Below are 17,795 nucleotides of genomic sequence, written 5' to 3' on the forward strand. Positions count from 1 at the left end.
GCAAAATTGGAAGTTCCTAAATTTGTCATCTTCACTCTCCTATTGTTTCCCTTTTTAAGTGCTAATTGCTTCAGTTCATAACTCATTTTTCTTATCTGCATCTGGCAATGTGTTTCAGGAAGCTATTGTTAAAATGACTTAAGCCGATGACTATATGTACACACACACAGTTAAAATGCAAGCATAATTCCTACATCACTTGTATAACATTGTTGAACCCATTGAAAGCCCAATAAAGTTTTTTTCCCTTGCTGTTTGGAAACTCTGCAGGTAATGTAAGATTCAGCTTGCAGTTCCTACAGTATATGATTAAAAAAATAATTTATGGTGGTCCTGTGGCTTGAATCACATACAACCAACTACCCCCCCCAGCCTGCTGTTTATTGTCAGCTTCTTGCACATGGGACTCCGTGACAGCTCTTGACTTGTGCAAAGGGAATTGTGTTGTATTCAATACACTCTGCTTTTCAGGTAGAAGCTAGCAATTTAAGTGGGAAGACATTCCCCCAGATTTTCATTCCCTCCACTAGTGTTAGCCAGTCCCCATTTCCTCCCTTCTAGGTGCTGCTTTCTTCTCACTAGATTAGTCATATGACTGAATCCACTCAGGAATCAGAAAATGTCTGCCAGCCATTTTCACTCGCCATCTAAAAGTGACCAGCAAAGGAATCAGAGGACCTTTTTGGTGAGATTCTTTCATGTGCTGAGAATCTCAATTGTGTGCCCAATTCTGTACCGCAAGGTAACACAAAGAAGCATATCAGAATAAGGTCTTGGGAACAACAGTACAATGGTGAGGCAACTGAAACATACAGGTGAACTGTTTGTTTGTGTGTGAGAGAGTGCTGAAAAATTGTCAGGAAGTGGAAGTGTCTGTCAACACTGCTGGAATTGTGAGTAGTTTTGGCTCAGTTCATGTACCAAAGCCAGGACAAGCCCCTGCAGTTCTGTGACTTAACTGTGAGTTTGTACGATGATGCATCAAAGGGCTTCGTGTCTCAGAATCAACAGTGGCTTGTGGACTTACCTCTTGGCCCCAAGTCATAGAAAGAGAAGCCAAACACTCTTGAACTCCCACTTAGATGAACTCAGCGAATAGAACAAACGGGAGTGTTGTAATGTCATTTTACTGATTACAGATGGTTCATCCAACGAAACAAAACAAAAACCAGAGTTTGATCAGGTCTTTTTTCTTTTTTTCTTTTTAATGCACTCTAGGTCATTCTAGGTTGCTGGTGTAACAGGAAAGAGTCTGTTATGAAAGAGCAACTAACTCCAGCACTAGTATGCTCTTCATAGTACTAGCTAGTTTTTAGACTCTGGTGGGTGGCAATGTAGATAATACATTGCTGGCAAAAGAGATGGAGGAGCATTCAAAGGGTACATAGGACTTGCTTGTCCAGCCTTGTGTGGGTAGGGGGAAGCCACTGAAATAGCTTCCTGGCAGCAGCACCTGCATTCCTTGGGCTCTCAGCTCAGGTATGCTTCTCTGGGCACTTTAGCTCACTCTATCATTCCATTCTTCCCCTTGCTGTCATCTCTGAGCTGCTGCCATCTCTCTTTTGGGACAGTTTAATGGGGTTTGGGGAAGAGCACTTGGCAATGGCAGTGCCTGTGCCCAGAACCCCTTGCCTAAAAACCTCAGGCCTTCTCTCCTTCTCCGCTCTCCCTACCTGCTTGTTCCTGCCACTCTAAATCCTGCTGGTGCTTCCTTCCCTGCAGGTAGGGGGGAATCAGTCTCCTACTGCCAGCCATGGTTGACTCGGGCCACCACTGCTTCTTCATCATCATGGCTGATCTCGCTAGCACCAAAACAGCTGTGTGCAATGGGCCGGGCTTATATAGCCCTCCTGGCATGCATGCCCACATTTTTCACTCCCCACCACCCCAGAGTGGATAGTGGCTGGATCAGATTGTCAGAGCCATAGGTTGCTGCCAGCTATCATCACACACTGCCTTTCTTTTTCACACCGGCTTCCTAATTTTTTCACTGCTCTGTGAAGAGTATCATTATTACCGGTATGCAGATTATTATTTTACAGTTGTACTCTTACATATTTTTGGTGTTGAATCACAGTTTGTGACTTCCAGCTCCTTTCCTGCCCCCCCCCTCGAAACATGATGCAATTTGGCAGTCATCGGCCGTGCCTGCAGCACCTTCTAATTTTGTATCATCTGCAAATTTACTAATCGTATGTGGAATTTAAGAGTGGGGATTAGCACTTAGTCCTATGACACTCTCTAGGTAACCTTATTGTGAGAAAGACTAAGACAGGATGTGTCTCAAAACTCAGTGGAAAGTTCCAGGGTGCCACGTCGGCCAAAGTTAAAGGGTGCTATGTCAGCTAAGTTAGGGTATAGATAAGGAAGTATAGCCCCTGCTTGCTTCCTAATAAGGTTAAACTTTAAAATAGCGAGCGTAGATTGGTTAATGTATAGAAATGTGTCATACTCAGATAGATTGTAAGCCAAGCCTCTAAAAGAGGGGCGGCAGCAGTAGGGACGGATATAAGCTTGAGCCTGTACATTGCTCGGTGCTCTTCGTACCACTCAGGTCGAGGAGCCCGCCTTTGCAAACGCGTTACAATAAAGAGGAACTGGTAAGACTCACTTCGGTGTCTCCTTGTCTGGTTTGCAAGTCCACGTAAGGGACTTCTCACAATTTTGGCGCCCAACGTGGGGCCCTCGACGGTCTGCACGGCGGGAATCTCGGAAGAAGGGTCGGCCGGCACTCCGTTCTTTTCGGAGAGACCCACTGTCCGGACCCCGTGGTGACAGATCCCGAGGGCTGAACGACGGAGAACCGATTTAAGTGTGTTTAAGGGAAATAAGAGGGAGGAAGTGGTCAGGGACCGTTGCAGTCAGAGACTGCCTTGCCCTGCAGGGACGCCTGCCAGTTCACCAGTCACCGAGGAGGCGGCACTGGACTGAGAGGGGTGAGTATTGTGTGATTTCCTGAGAAGGGAAAGACTTGGGAGAAGGAGGGTTGTGTATGTGTGAAGTCTCTGTGTGAAAGAGAGGTTCCAAACGGACGCGTGAGTGTGGACCGGAGGGCCCGGGACTCCGGCGGGAGGATTAGCTTGCGGTTCCGTTCGCCCGCGAGGGAAACGGCCAGGCGATTCCGTGTGAATCTGAGAGTGAGAGACAAGAGACAACAATACTGTAATGGGGAAGGGTCAGAGCACCTGTAGAAAGGGCCCGGAGAATGGAGGCAAAACCCCTATAGATCCAAATAGCCCGTTGGGCCAGGTACTGTTACAGTGGGATGAAAAGGGAATCAAGCCATACAGCCAGGGACTATCTAAGGCAACTATGATAAACTTCTGCCGGATAATATGGCCAGAATATCCTATAGGGCCAGGAGGGGAATTTAATTGGGACCCCAACGGAGAAACAGATCCATATTGGATAAAACAGCTGCAATATTATTTAATTAAGTTCAAGAAGAATAAGGAAAAACCATACATAGAACTCTGGTCCCATATAACTTTCTTCGGACCAGATCCGCCACCCTTGAGACAATTTCCTTTAAAAGAAAAGGAACAGGAGTCAGATGAAGAGGAGATATCTCTGCCACCTCCAGCGGCGTTTCCCGGGCCGCCAGGTCCGGTGCCACAGCCGCCGCCTGCGCCTCCTCTGCCTGGGGGACAGCCCCCGGATTACAATCAACTAGATATTCCTGCCTCGCCTCCCCCAGGTGCAGGGGCCACGGCGCCGCCCTATGAGAATGATATTGACAATCTCTTAAGTCCTTTAGTGGAACAAATAGATAAAATAACAAGGAAATTAAAGAATCCAAGATTGCAACAGGAATTGCAACAGTGTAAGCAGGACGTGGTAGATTTTCCACTTCCTGGTGGGACCCCTAGAAGCAATAGGAGACAGAGTAATTCTGAACCATCAGAGATTCATAACTACCCCCTGCGAGAGGCCCCAGGAGGACTGAATGCGGCAGGGAATCCAGTGATGGTATATGTAGTGAGTCCCATCAAACCCTCGGAATTGAGGGAACTTAAGCAAACTCTACCAAAACTACATGAGAATAGTCAAGAAGTAGCAAGCTTGCTACAGATGTGGATGGGACCTCACCTATATACTTACACTGAATTAATGTACATTCTGGGGCACCTCTTCACCCCAGAGGAAAGGGCTATGATTAGAAGGGCAGCAATGGCATACTGGGAAATCCGGCAACAGGCGCTGCAGCCCGCCCACCCAGTAGCATCTGATGTGAAATATCCAATGGCGGATCCCAATTGGGACCCCAATAATAATGATCACAGGACACACATGAAAGATTTAAAAGAAATGATTATAGAAGGAATTAAGACTGCAGTGCCACAAAGCACGAATCTCACTAAAGCATTTGAGGTAAGTCAGACCAAAGAAGAGTCACCTGGAGATTTTGTACAAAGGATCAGGGAACATCTGACCAAATATTCTGGAGTAGGACCAGATTCGCCAGCCTTTGATAACTTATTGAAAATGCAGTTTGTTACCAAAGCTTGGCCGGATATTCAGAAGAAGCTGCAAAAGATGGATTGGCAAAATGCCACAATAAGTGAACTAGTGAGAACTGCGCAGCAGGTTTTTGTAAATAGGGATGTTGTGAAACAAAAGCAGAAGTGTCAGATGATGGTAGCAGCCATACAGAAGGCGGGGGAAGGGGGAAAGAAGTCAGAGGAACGGACAGAAAATAAGGAACAGAGGATGACAGAAGGATATCGGGGCAGAGGAGGATATAGAGGGAGAGGCTCCTATGGCCCAACTAGGGGAGTGGGACCCAGGCCTGGGGGAATAATGTGCTACCGGTGCCAAAGGATAGGTCATTTTGCTAGGGATTGTAGGACACCACGGGAGCAAATACCTGATGTGCCTAGACAGAGACAGGAACAGCCACAGACCACCCGGACAATGGGGGAAGTGGGGGCTGAATTGTACAGTTTGTATGATGAATAGGGACTCTCCGGCTCAGGCCCCGGGACCCGGAATGAGCCATTGGTGAATCTATTTGTGGGTCCCTCCCAGAAACCTATTGTGTTTCTGGTGGATTCTGGGGCAGCCCGATCCTCAGTCTGTGTAAATATACCGGGAGTAAGTAAAACATCCAAAACGATTAAGGTTGTGGGAGTAAGTGGGAAACCAACTGAAGTACAGCAGTTAGAACCAAGCAGAATCACCCGAGGAAAATGGGGGGTTGAAGGCTCCCTTTTGTTTATACCGGAATCAGGGGTAAATTTATTGGGAAGAGATCTAATGGTTCCCCTGGGGTTTAGATTAATGGATGAAGAACAAGGGACACCAATGTATGTGCTCCAAACAGAGACTGAAGAACAGATTAACCCCAAAGTGTGGGTGGATGGGAAAACTATGGGAAGAATAGATATGGAACCTATAAAAATTATGGTCAAGCCCGGAATTACTCATCTCTGGACCCCACAATATCCTATGAAGAGAGCAGGAAGGATAGGTCTGCAACCAGTAGTAAACGCCCTTTTGAGTCAGGGGCTCCTAGAGCCCACAATGTCACCTTTTAATTCCCCGATCCTGGCGGTTCAAAAGAGAGACGGCAAATTTAGGATGGTGGAGGATTTAAGGAATATCAACGGGATAGTCATACCCCGATTTCCCACAGTGCCAGATCCTTACACCCTGTTAAGTAGGATACCTCCTTCCACTCGATGGTACACAGTTATTGATTTAAAAGACGCCTTCTGGGCATGCCCACTGGATGAAGGGAGTCGAGATCTGTTTGCTTTCGAGTGGGAGGACGTGGAGACTGGTCAAAAGAGACAATATAGATGGACAGTCTTGCCCCAGGGATATACTGAGAGTCCTCTGTTGTTTGGACAGGCATTGGGGGAAAGGCTGAAGGAGTTTAGACCCACCAAACCCAATAAAATCTTGTCATATGTTGATGACGTGTTATTAATTGGAGAAAAGGAAAAAGAAGTTAAATTGGATTCCATACGATTGTTGAATTGGCTGGGCGATCTGGGGGTCAAGGTATCAAGGGAAAAACTGCAGTTCACAGAAAGGAGAGTAAGATACCTAGGGCACATATTGGATGGGGGAACCAGACAATTGGATCCAGACAGGGTAAGAGGTATCATGGAATTGAGACCCCCGAGAACTAGGACTGATGTGCGAAGAATGTTGGGATTGCTGGGATATTGCAGATTATGGATAGACCAATATTCAAAACTAACCCAATTCTTAAATAAGAAGCTGACGGGGAAGGAAGAGGAAGTATTGTGGGATGAAGGAGACAGGGAAAGATGGGAAGAAATTAAGAGAACCCTAATCGCCAGTCCGGCATTGGCCCTACCCAATTTACAACAACCCTTCCACCTCTATGTGACAGTGGCATCCCAAACCGCAGTGGGGGTGCTAGCTCAGAAAAGGGGAGGAAGATACCAGCCGGTGGCTTATTTGAGTACAACATTAGAACCAGTGGTTAGAGGGTGGCCAGCGTGCATACAAGCAGTAGCAGCAGCAGCCGAACTAGTACTAGAAAGCCGAAAACTGACTTTCGGGGGGGCCTTGATTGTACACAGCCCTCACCAGATCGGGGCGGTCATGACAGGAGCCGCTCCGACCTGGATGACGGATAGACGTCTGGTACAATATGAGGGAATTCTGAGAACAGGCTCAGACATCACTATTGGGACAGACAGGAACTTGAATCCCGCGGAATTTCTTAGGGGAGAAAGGAAGGAATGGGAGCCAAATGAGCATGACTGCCTGAGAGATATAGAATTGATGGCAAAAGTAAGGGAAGATCTGAGTGAAGTGCCATTGAAGGAAGGAGAAAGGTGGTTTGTGGATGGGTCCAGCTACGTCAAGGAAGGTAAAAGGAGGTCAGGATATGCAGTGGTAAGGGAAGATGGGGAGACTATAGAAAGCGGGGCGCTCCCCAACACTTGGTCAGCTCAAAAATGTGAAGTGATGGCATTGACTCGCGCCCTAGAATTAGCGAAAGGGTTGGATGTAACCATATGGACAGATTCAAGATACGCGTGGGGAGTGGTTCATACTTTTGGCAGGACATGGAGAGAGAGAGGCTTTATTAAGGCAGATGGGAAACAGATTGAGCACGTAGCCCTGTTAGAACGGTTGCTAGAATCTCTGATGGAACCACGGAAAGTAGGGATTGTGCATATTTTAGCTCATACCAAAGGACATAGTCCAGAGGAGCAGGGAAATGCATGGGCAGACGTCAGGGCGCGAGAAGCAGCTGAGGGAGAGCCCAGAGACGAAGTAATTAGGCAATGTGTCCTACGGGTTCCGGTGATAGATCCGCAGGACCTGAAAGATTTAGTATTTACTCAAAAGGAAAAGGAATATATGGAAAAGGAGGGGTGGGAAAAGAAAGGAGATGGTTGGGAAACCCCAGAGAGACAGATGGTCCTTCCTAAATCGGTGATGCTAAGCATTTTAGAGAAAATACATGGGGGGAGCCACTTGGGCACTGAGGGAATGATTAATCTGGTGAAACCCCTATATTGGAGCAGGGACATGTGGCCCATGGCGCACGCTATTGCATGGAAATGTTTAATATGCCAGAAGGTTAATAAGGCCCGAGCCAGGAAGACAGAAAGAGGCGGGCGACCGTTAGCGGTGTGGCCATTCCAAAGGATACAAGTAGATTTTACTGAGTTGCCAGAAAGAGGGGGGCAAAAGTATTTGTTGGTGTTTAAGGATCATCTCACAGGGTGGGTTGAGGCTTTTCCCAGCCGCAGAGCCACGGCCCAAGTGGTTGGAAAAGCCATCCTGGAGCATATTCTTCCTCGCTATGGGATAACGGAAGCAATAGACTCAGACAGGGGGACCCATTTCACCCAATTGGCAATGCAAGAGGTGATGAGGGCGGTGGGAATCACATGGAACTTTCACACCCCCTGGCATCCTGAGAGTAGCGGGAAAGTGGAACGGGCAAATGGAGAAATCAAGAAACATTTGACCAAGCTGTATCTAGAGAATGGGTTGCCCTGGACAAAGAATCTCCCCTTGGCCTTATTGAGAATGAGGGTGGCTCCTCGGAAGGACACTGGACTGTCCCCTTTTGAAATGATGATGGGCCACCCCTATCTAGCTCCCCTAGGAAACCCTCAGATTGAATTTAGGGATCAGTTCACCCGGAAATACCTGCAGTCACTGTCCCAGTCTTTGTTATCCTTTCACAGGCAAGGCGTACTAGCACAGAGACCCCCACTCTTGGAGCAACAGCACAGCTTCCAACCTGGAGACCTGGTCCTGATAAAGGCGTGGCGGTCGGAGAAACTCACCCCGAGTTGGGAGGGCCCATACCAAATCCTACTCACCACTGAGTCAGCAGTACGGACCAGAGAGCATGGATGGACCCACTACCACCGGGTGAAGAAAGCCCCGCCGGAGAGTTGGACGGCAACGGCCAGCCCAGATAACCCGCTAAGAGTGACTCTTACAAAATCAGGAACCAGAATCCAGCAGAACATTCCTAGACCGTAAATGTGTCTGTTCTGCACGTGTGAGTGTTTCTTGGAATGCTGTTGCTGTGCGCATTGTGAGGGGTGTGTGCTGTGTGTACATTGCACTGAGGAATGCAACATAGTTTTTATTGAAGATGTTATAACTCAACATTGCAGAGTTAAATTAGGAGGGGAAATTCAGTGTGAATTATTAGAAAGCCCAACAGTGATACAGGCATTAGAATCATTGTCCTCTGGGAGAGCCTATTCCTTTATACCTCACAAAGAGAAATGACGGACATGTGGGAAGAACCCTGGAACCATTGGTGGTGGTGGGTAGGGGTGGTGTGCGCTGCATTAATAATATATATGGTCACTTATTTTTGTTGGCATGAAAGATACCGGATATGTGGGAGGCGACGTGGTACCGCAATACCATTGGGGGTGCTTGCCCTTTGCCTCACAGCAGAATGCGCTGGGAACATAAGGTCAGGGGGCAAGATTTCCCTCTATAACATCACGGAACGAATGCATGAGTGGGGGGCCAGGAACCCCTATAATAAATGGCTACAAGTGGCTGAAATAGTGGCACAAACGGTTAACAAAACTATGTGCCTGGTATGTACCCTTGGCCCAACAGACGCACAAGCGGGAATGCCATTCCTCCCACTACCATTTAATCAGTCATCCATTCACAACTTTTCCAGGCTCCCAGATTCCGAGCTTTGGCCAACATGGCAGCACCCGTCCCCCTTGAGGGTTCTTGAGGTCCGAGGGCACCTGTGTGTCCACCGACGGAGATGGACCACTCAGTCCATCTTTGTGGGCCAATCTCATTGTAATTGTTCCTGTAACGACGGCGATGTGACAGTCGCGAATAGCAAAGTTACATATAGTGGGTGTGATGGGAAGTGCCAATCATTGGTCGAGCTTTTAAACCGAGTAGTGCTGAATTTCGCAGGGAGGGGTGTCACGCGTGTCACGCAGGCAAAAGTGGGCCTTTATTGGGTATGCGGGAAAACCGCGTATACGACCCTACCACCGACGTGGTATGGGTCCTGTTTCCCTGCGTTCCTGGTACCACCCATGTGGGTCCTGCCCGGTAGCCCCACCAGACGCAGCCGAAGAAGCATCAGCGTGGATACTAGTAAATTCAGTGTGGCAGGTGGTAGCACCCAGAATTGGGGGTCAGCATGGCCCCCTGAAAGAATAGTGGCCCATTATGACCCAGCCTCATGGAATCAGCATGAGCCAATAGCGGGAGCAAGGGAACCCATCTACAATCTGAATCGTATAATTCGGCTACAGGCTGTGGTAGAAATAGTAGCAAATGCCACCGCCGAGGCACTTCGGCTGGTCGCCACCCAGCTTGACGAGACAAGAACAGTTGTAATGAAACTGAAATTGGGACTGGACTTTGTTCTGGCGAAGGAGGGGGGCTTCTGTAGAGCCCTTAATTTGACCGGAGAGGCGTGTTGTTTTAACATCTCCAACCACGGACAAGCCATAAGAGACCTAGCGGATAAAATCCAAAAAACAGCACATGTCCCAGTACAGACCTGGGAAGGGTGGGACATGTCCTGGTTAGAGAAGTTTTTACCCAGTGGATGGTTGAGGGGGATCCTCCTTACATTAGCGGGACCCCTTGTGATTTTAATCCTTTTCTGCTTTTGTATGCCCTGCTTGCTACGATGTTTACAGACAATGATGGAAAGAATGATGGATAGGACTGTTCCCCCTCGCATAATGATGCTAATGCAGGCTTATAAGCCCCTCCCAATAAGTGCGCCAGAAGGTAGTTTAGAGGAAGATGAGGAAAGTGGGCTAGGCCACGAACTACTCTGTGAGTTTGAGACAAGATACAAAAAGAGGGGGGATTGTGAGAAAGACTAAGACAGGATGTGTCTCAAAACTCAGTGGAAAGTTCCAGGGTGCCACGTCGGCCAAAGTTAAAGGGTGCTATGTCAGCTAAGTTAGGGTATAGATAAGGAAGTATAGCCCCTGCTTGCTTCCTAATAAGGTTAAACTTTAAAATAGCGAGCGTAGATTGGTTAATGTATAGAAATGTGTCATACTCAGATAGATTGTAAGCCAAGCCTCTAAAAGAGGGGCGGCAGCAGTAGGGACGGATATAAGCTTGAGCCTGTACATTGCTCGGTGCTCTTCGTACCACTCAGGTCGAGGAGCCCGCCTTTGCAAACGCGTTACAATAAAGAGGAACTGGTAAGACTCACTTCGGTGTCTCCTTGTCTGGTTTGCAAGTCCACGTAAGGGACTTCTCACATTATCCATTGCCATTAACCATCCATATTTATGAACCCGCACCATGTCGGTAGTCAAAGACAGGTCAAGGCACGCAGGTCTTCTGAAATGTACTCGGAGTCGAGAGTGAATTTCATGCTCTTTATTCAGCTCATAGTCATCAAGGAGAAGAGGAGAAGAAGAATGGCTCTTTTCCCAAAACCATCTGCTTATATACATTATTTACACAATGGGCCTTGCGTGATTGGCTACTTCAGGGCTACACCTGTGGGCCAATTATATTGTGGATTGACTTCTGCCTGCAGCCTGATTGGCTGCTCCTACAGGCCAATCAGGTAGCAGATTCACTTCTGCCAGCCGCCTGATTGGCTGCTCCAGCAGGCCAATCAGGTTGCGGATTCACTTCCACCTGGAGTTGGATTGGGTAGCTCCCGCTGTTTCTGAATCCTATTGTTCTAGGATTTAGCTCAGTACATAACATCTTCCTTGTATGTTTTCGTGATGGATGTTGCACATGTTTGGCTGTTCCAGAAGGGTAGCCAAACAGTAATAGCCTAAAGAACAAAGAGTCTTCTAGCTCCTTAAAGGCTAACACAGTCAAGCTCAGGGGCATAGCTGCCAAGTTTTCGCTTTTCTCGCGAGGAAGCCTATTCAGCATATGGGAAAATCCCTGTAAAAAAGGGATAACTTGGCAGCTATGCTCAGGGGTCAGCAAACATTTTCAGCGGGGGGCCGGTCCACTGTCCCTCAGACCTTGTGGGGAACGACGACTATATTTTGAAATAAAAATATGAACGAATTCCTATGCCCCACAGATAACCCAGATATGCATTTTAAATAAAAGGACACATTCTACTCATGTAAAAACACCAGGCAGGCCCCACAAATAACCCAGAGATGCATTTTAAATAAAAGGACACATTCTACTCATGTAAAAACATGCTGATTCCCGGACCGGCTGCGGGCTGGATTTAGAAGGTGATTGGGCCGCATCTGGCCCCTGGGCCTTAGTTTGGGCAATAATGCAATAATGTTGAGGAGGAGGGAGTTTGGATTTGATATCCCGCTTTATCACTACCTGAAGGAGTCTCAAAGCGGCTAACAATCTCCTTTCCCTTCCTCCCCCACAACAAACACCCTGTGAGGTGGGTGGGGCTGAGAGACTTCAAAGAAGTGTGACTAGCCCAAGGTCACCCAGCAGCTGCATGTGGAAGAGTGGAGACGCGAACCCGGTTCCCCAGATTACGAGTCTACTGCTCTTAACCACTACACCACACTGGCTCTCCTTTTGAGGAAGCAGAACAGCTAAGAAAGCAAAATGTTGTGTGGATGGTCCAGCATAAATCCACCACTAATACACTATTGTTGCACCAATGACGTATTGCAGAATATACACTTGCAAACAAGCAAGCAAGCAAGCCTCCATCAGTGTGGAGGTGCCATGTGTTAGATACATATGGATAACATAAGAAGATGTTTTGGGTGTTTTTTTTATGCCAACAGCTCAACCAGTGGAAAAGTTAGTAGATACATAGATCATTAATTTTCTTTTAGGACAGATTTTTTTTAAAGTGCTTCTTTGCACAGCACAAATTTAAACTATGGTGCCTGCTCCCAGAGGATGCAGTGGTGGCCATTGACTTGGGTGATTCTAAAAGAGGATTTGGCAAATTCAGGGGGGAGAAGGCTGTCAATGGTTACTAGCAAATGATGGCTATGCTCTGTCTCCATGCTTGGAGGACACATGTGTCTGGATACCAGTTGCTGAAAACTGCAGGAAGGGAGAGGGCTTCTGTATTCCTGCCTGAGAGTTTCCCATGGGCATCAGGGTGTCCACTGTGAGATGCCTATTGGCCTGATCCAGCAGGTTCTTCATATTGTTCTTATGTCACAGTCCTATGAACAGCATAGCTGAAGCTAGATTCCACCATGGCCTCCCACTGGCCTCTTCCAGCCTGAACAGACCTGATTTTCAGAGCCCACAGGAAAACCCTTCCAGTTGTTCCCATTTTCCAGAAGCTGTACTTTTGGTAGTGAGCGATCAACTCCCAAGTTTTTGAGACCAATATCAACACTGTCCAATTTGCTAATGAGTTCCAACTGAGTGGTTTTTGTACTAACTGGAGTCTCCCTTTCCCAACAAACTTTGGGGGGCGGACGGGCGGGCTGTAATATGGCAATGTTGATACCCACGATAGATTACATTGATGATGGGAGCAGGGCCTGGTGGGCAGTGATGCAAATAATGAGGCAGGGGCACAGAGTGTATCAGTCTTCTCCATCCCAGAACCCACTGCTTGAGACGGTTGTCCCAATTTGCCTAATGAATGGACTGGCCAGTTTGGACTCCAGCTCCCATCAGCCTCAAGTGGAGTGGCCAATGGCCATGAATAATGGCAGCTGTAGTCCCAAACCTCTGGAGGGCATCAGGTTGGAGAAGGCTGTAGCCTCACGTCAACTGTTTTGTTCATCACAAAGAGCCCAAAGGTCCCTAGCAGATGTTATTTAGTGGTCATGGAGCCACTGGCCAAATCTTAAAGGCATGCATGACCAATGTCAATGGAAAAAGAATAAAGTCAACTTTGGACGGGGCATTTATGAGCAAAATGGCTGGAGGGCTTAACCATTTCCCCTTTCCCTATCTACAAGGACAGGCACACATTTAAAAAATCATTGTGGAAGAGTATATACTGATGTGGGAGGACTTAGAGGCAGGAGATAGGTCTCCATACCAATTCTCAGCTCATATCTTCCCCTCCAAATCGGTTATTTTTCCTCTTTTTAGAAAAGCCCAAATGGACATCACAATTGAACACACACACAAAAGAAATTTGGAGACACTATGCAAATAGCCTCTTGTTGTAGTTTGCTGTTTAGTCGTCTTAGTCATGTGGGACTCCCTGTGACCCCATGAACCAGAGCATGCCTTGGAAACTCTCACTTTCTTCTCAAAGCTTCTAGTTTTTTTATGTCCATGGAGTTTTCTTGGCAAAATACTGGGGTGGTTTTCCAGTTCCTTCTTCAGGTGGATCACATTTAGTCTAAACTCTCAGCTACAACCTGTCCATCTTGGGTGGCCCTGCATGGCATAGCTCATAGCTTCTTGGAGTTATTCAAGCCCCTTCGCCACGACAAGGCAGTGATTCATGAAGGGGAAGCAAAATAAAAAAATTCCTTCAGTAGCACCTTAAAGACCAACTAAGTTTATATTTTGGTATGAGCTTTCGTGTGCATGCACACTTCTTCAGATACCACCGTATCTGAAGAAGTGTGCATGCACACGAAAGCTCATACCAAAATATAAACTTAGTTGGTCTTTAAGGTGCTACTGAAGGATTTTTTTTATTTTGCTTCGACTCAGACCAACACGGCTACCTACCTGTATCATGAAGGGGAAATAGCCTCTTACCCTCTGAAATCTGCACACCCCTAAGAGAGGCAAAGATGTCATTCCAAGGCATGGGGGTGGGTGGGGGACCTGCAGAAGGAACTAAAAAGCAATATCTAAGCCAGCATGTAAATTCCTAGATGGCAACAAAAATTACTGATTGTTTTGTGCTGACATTTGGATTTGATATCTTTATCCGGAGCCGGTCCTCAGTTGCCACCTCCTCTTCCATGCCTTGCTATAGGAAAGGTCAAGAGGGCCCTTCTACAGCACAAGCGATTCTGGGTGAGGTGACCAGGCGAGAGCCTGTGCTGCTGTGGTTTGCAATGTTCTTTAGATTTACAAAAAAGTTGAAAGTCACCTGAGTAGCAGAGACCCTCATTGAATGGGTGGTTAACAGAGAGACCACACACCAGTGGTAAAAGAACAAGATAAAAAGCCCAGGGGGGAGGGAAGATCAAGAGTTGGGGTAGCAGCAGCAAAGCATAGTGCATCCTTTTGCACCCTTCTTGAGCCCAAAACACATGGAGGCACCAGGTCGGTGAAGACTGCTGTAGAACATGCCTGCTTCTAGAATGATTGAAGGAAGCACCTTTCCTTTCCGCGCATGTGAATTTGTAAATGCCTTCTCTCCCATTAAATCCAAAGGGTTTTTTGATCCTAGCATTGACTATATTGCATAACACCATATGATCCTGTTCTTTTGTGTCTTAATGGGGAAACGCTCCAAAATTAATAGCAACGTCAAAGCATTAATTGAGAGAACAGATATTGCCTTTTGTTTTTAAGAGTAAGTTTACTATTAACACACAGATCTTGCAGTTAAGGCATGTGGCTACAAGGGGGATATTAATGCACAATACCGACATATGTTAATAAACCCACCACAATGCATGTAAATTGATACATTAACCAATGGACTGTGCGGTGGAGGATCTGAAGAACAGCTACATTATGACACATGTTAATATGCCAAACTTGGAATTAATGCTATTCAGCAGAATAAAACAAACCATCGTTTATGTTATATTAGCTTACACAGATGGAATCTATTTGGCAAATTATGAAACAGTTTGTTAAGCTTTTTACCAGTCTGTTTCTTTTCAAACAGAAATATATTTCTTTTCTTTAAGACAACAGCTAAGAAATGAATTTGAACCAGTTTTTTTCCACCTTTTAAAAAACTGGGGATGTAAGACTTATTAACTTTGATAACCACATCTGTCTAATTTCTTGGATTTTTGAAAAGGTACATTTTGTATGTGTACGGAAGAATTACAGTAACGCTATTGTAAACACTATTATGGAAATGATGATGTAGCTATTTGGGAAAGGGGATCTTTGGGGTTGTTTCAGAGGAGACCAAATTGCAGCTGAATTAAATTTATATTTGTTTCTATCCATTAATAAAAGTGCGTGAGAGAGGAGCCAGAAATCATAGAAGATGCAACTCAGCACACATCACTTTGACTTCAAAGGACAGGTCAGCACAGAGATGAAAGAAACATAGACAGTTTAGGAATCTGGAGGTCTCCCGCTCTATCTGCCTTAACCCCACACAGATGATTCTAATTGAAATGAGTTGCACCTCACCTTCCAACAAGTACACCTGTTGAAGAGAAATTAGAAAAAGAAGACCATTGCAAGTTTAGACCACAAGCTTCAGAAAGACAAAAATTGTCCCAAACAAAGAAGATTGGCAACTTAAGTTGACAGGCTATGCCCAACTTGTATATTTAACATATAGAATAATAGAAGAAGAAGAATGTACGTTTAAAGACGATTGGAAAACGTTTATTGAATAGGTGGAAAATAATTGTGTACAGCTGAAAATGCTGGCAGCATTAAGATAAATTCCACAGAGTAAATAAGTTTTGATGGACGCAATAAAGGAAAACTGACTGGCATAGTTATTGTAAAATACGCAGGGATATAAGATATGTAAAATGAACCATGGAAAGAGAAGAAGGGAAGTCACTGATATCTTAAGTATGTAAAATGTTTATCTGAATTTGTAAAACAGGAAATTTAATTTTAAAAATTCTATTAAAAAACAAATTTGAACTGTCTGTTGTTTCTTATTTTAGATCATAGGTGGGAAACCAGCAGGCCAGACTGCAGTTCCCCTCATCCCTGACTGGCCATGCTGGCTGGAGCTAATGAGTGATGGGTTTTTATTAGGTAGATGAGGAGATATATTAACTATATTTTATCCTCCGTGACCCACATGTGTGAGCTAAATGCCAAAAGAATCAGCTTATCACTTGCACTTAAAAGCACAGGACTGACAGAGTTTAAACCCCATTTAATTAGGCAGTTTAACTGAAAGCATAGGAATTAGCCATTAGGCTGATCTCCCTCTTTGTTTCCCCTGCTCATCAGAGAAGCAGGTTACAGACTGAAAAGTAAGTTTAAAGCATATAGTTTACTCACAGTCAAGCATTTGTTTATCAGCAACAGTATTAAAATAAATGCAGGCAAAATACTTGTAATTACAGCAAAAACAGCTTCAGGCCTGATGTTAAAGGAGGAGGCATGTCTACCTCCATCATTGGTTGATACACATTTTTATGTATTATCTTTTGCTTCGTTTTTGGTTTTCTTCACCCTGCTCTTATAATGGGATCTATCTATCTATCTATCTATCTATCTATCTATCTATCTATCTATCTATCTATCTATCTATCTATCTATCTATCTATCTCTATCATCTATCTATCTATCATCTATCATCTCTCTATATCTATCTATCTATCTATCTATCTATCTATCTATCTATCTATCTATCTATCATCTATCTATCTATCTATCATCTATCTCTATCAATCAATCATCATCTATCATCTATCTGTTGTTGATGTTTAGTTGTGTCCGACTCTTTGTGACCCCATGGACCATAGCACACCAGGCACTCCTGTCTTGCACTGCCTCCCGCAGTTTGGTCAAACTCATGTTCGTAGCTTCGAGAACACTGTCCAACCATCTTGTCCTCTGTCGTCCCCTTCTCCTTGTGCCCTCAGTCTTTCCCAACATCAGGGTCTTTTCCAGGGAGTCTTCTCTTCTCATGAGGTGACCAAAGTATTGGAGCCTCAGCTTCACGATCTGTCCTTCTAGTGAGCACTCGGGGCTGATTTCCTTAAGAATGGATAGGTTTGCTCTTCTTGCAGTCGATGGGACTCTCAGGAGTCTCCTCCAGCACCTTAATTCAAAAGCATCAATTCTTCGGCGATCAGCCTTCTTTATGGTCCAGCTCCCACTTCCATACATCACTACTGGGAAAACCATAGCTTTATCTATACGGACCTTTGTAGGCAAGGTGATGTCTCTGCTTCATAAGATGCTGTCTAGGTTTGTCATTGCTTTTCTCCCAAGAAGCAGGCGTCTTTTAATTTCGTGACTGCTGTCACCATCTGCAGTGATCAAGGAGCCCAAGAAAGTAAAATATCTCACTGCCTCCATTTCTTCCCCTTCCATTTGCCAGGAGGTAATGGGACCAGTGGCCATGATCTTGGTTTTTTTGATGTTGAGCTTCAGACCATATTTTGCGCTCTCCTCTTTCACCCTCATTAAAAGGTTCTTTAATTCCTCTTCGCTTTCTGCAATCAAGGTTGTGTCATCTGCATATCTGAGGTTGTTGATATTTCTTCCGGCAATCTTAATTCCGGCTTGGGATTCATCTAGTCCAGCCTTTCGCA

General features: G+C 45.7%; 1 protein-coding gene across 1 annotated transcript; it reads left to right on the plus strand.

The window, feature by feature from the left end:
- The first annotated feature begins 8,741 nt into the window (after positions 1-8,741).
- LOC148684455 (uncharacterized) lies at positions 8,742-10,681 on the plus strand. Its single transcript, XM_088652767.1, has one exon. The coding sequence runs from the start codon at positions 8,742-8,744 to the stop codon at positions 10,341-10,343; it is 1,602 nt and encodes a 533-aa protein (XP_088508893.1). The 3' UTR covers positions 10,344-10,681.
- The last annotated feature ends 7,114 nt before the right edge of the window (positions 10,682-17,795 follow it).

The sequence above is a fragment of the Zootoca vivipara genome, chromosome 10, assembly GCF_965207765.1.
Source record: "Zootoca vivipara chromosome 10, rZooViv2.hap1.1, whole genome shotgun sequence".
In the NCBI taxonomy this organism is placed as follows: domain Eukaryota; kingdom Metazoa; phylum Chordata; class Lepidosauria; order Squamata; family Lacertidae; genus Zootoca; species Zootoca vivipara.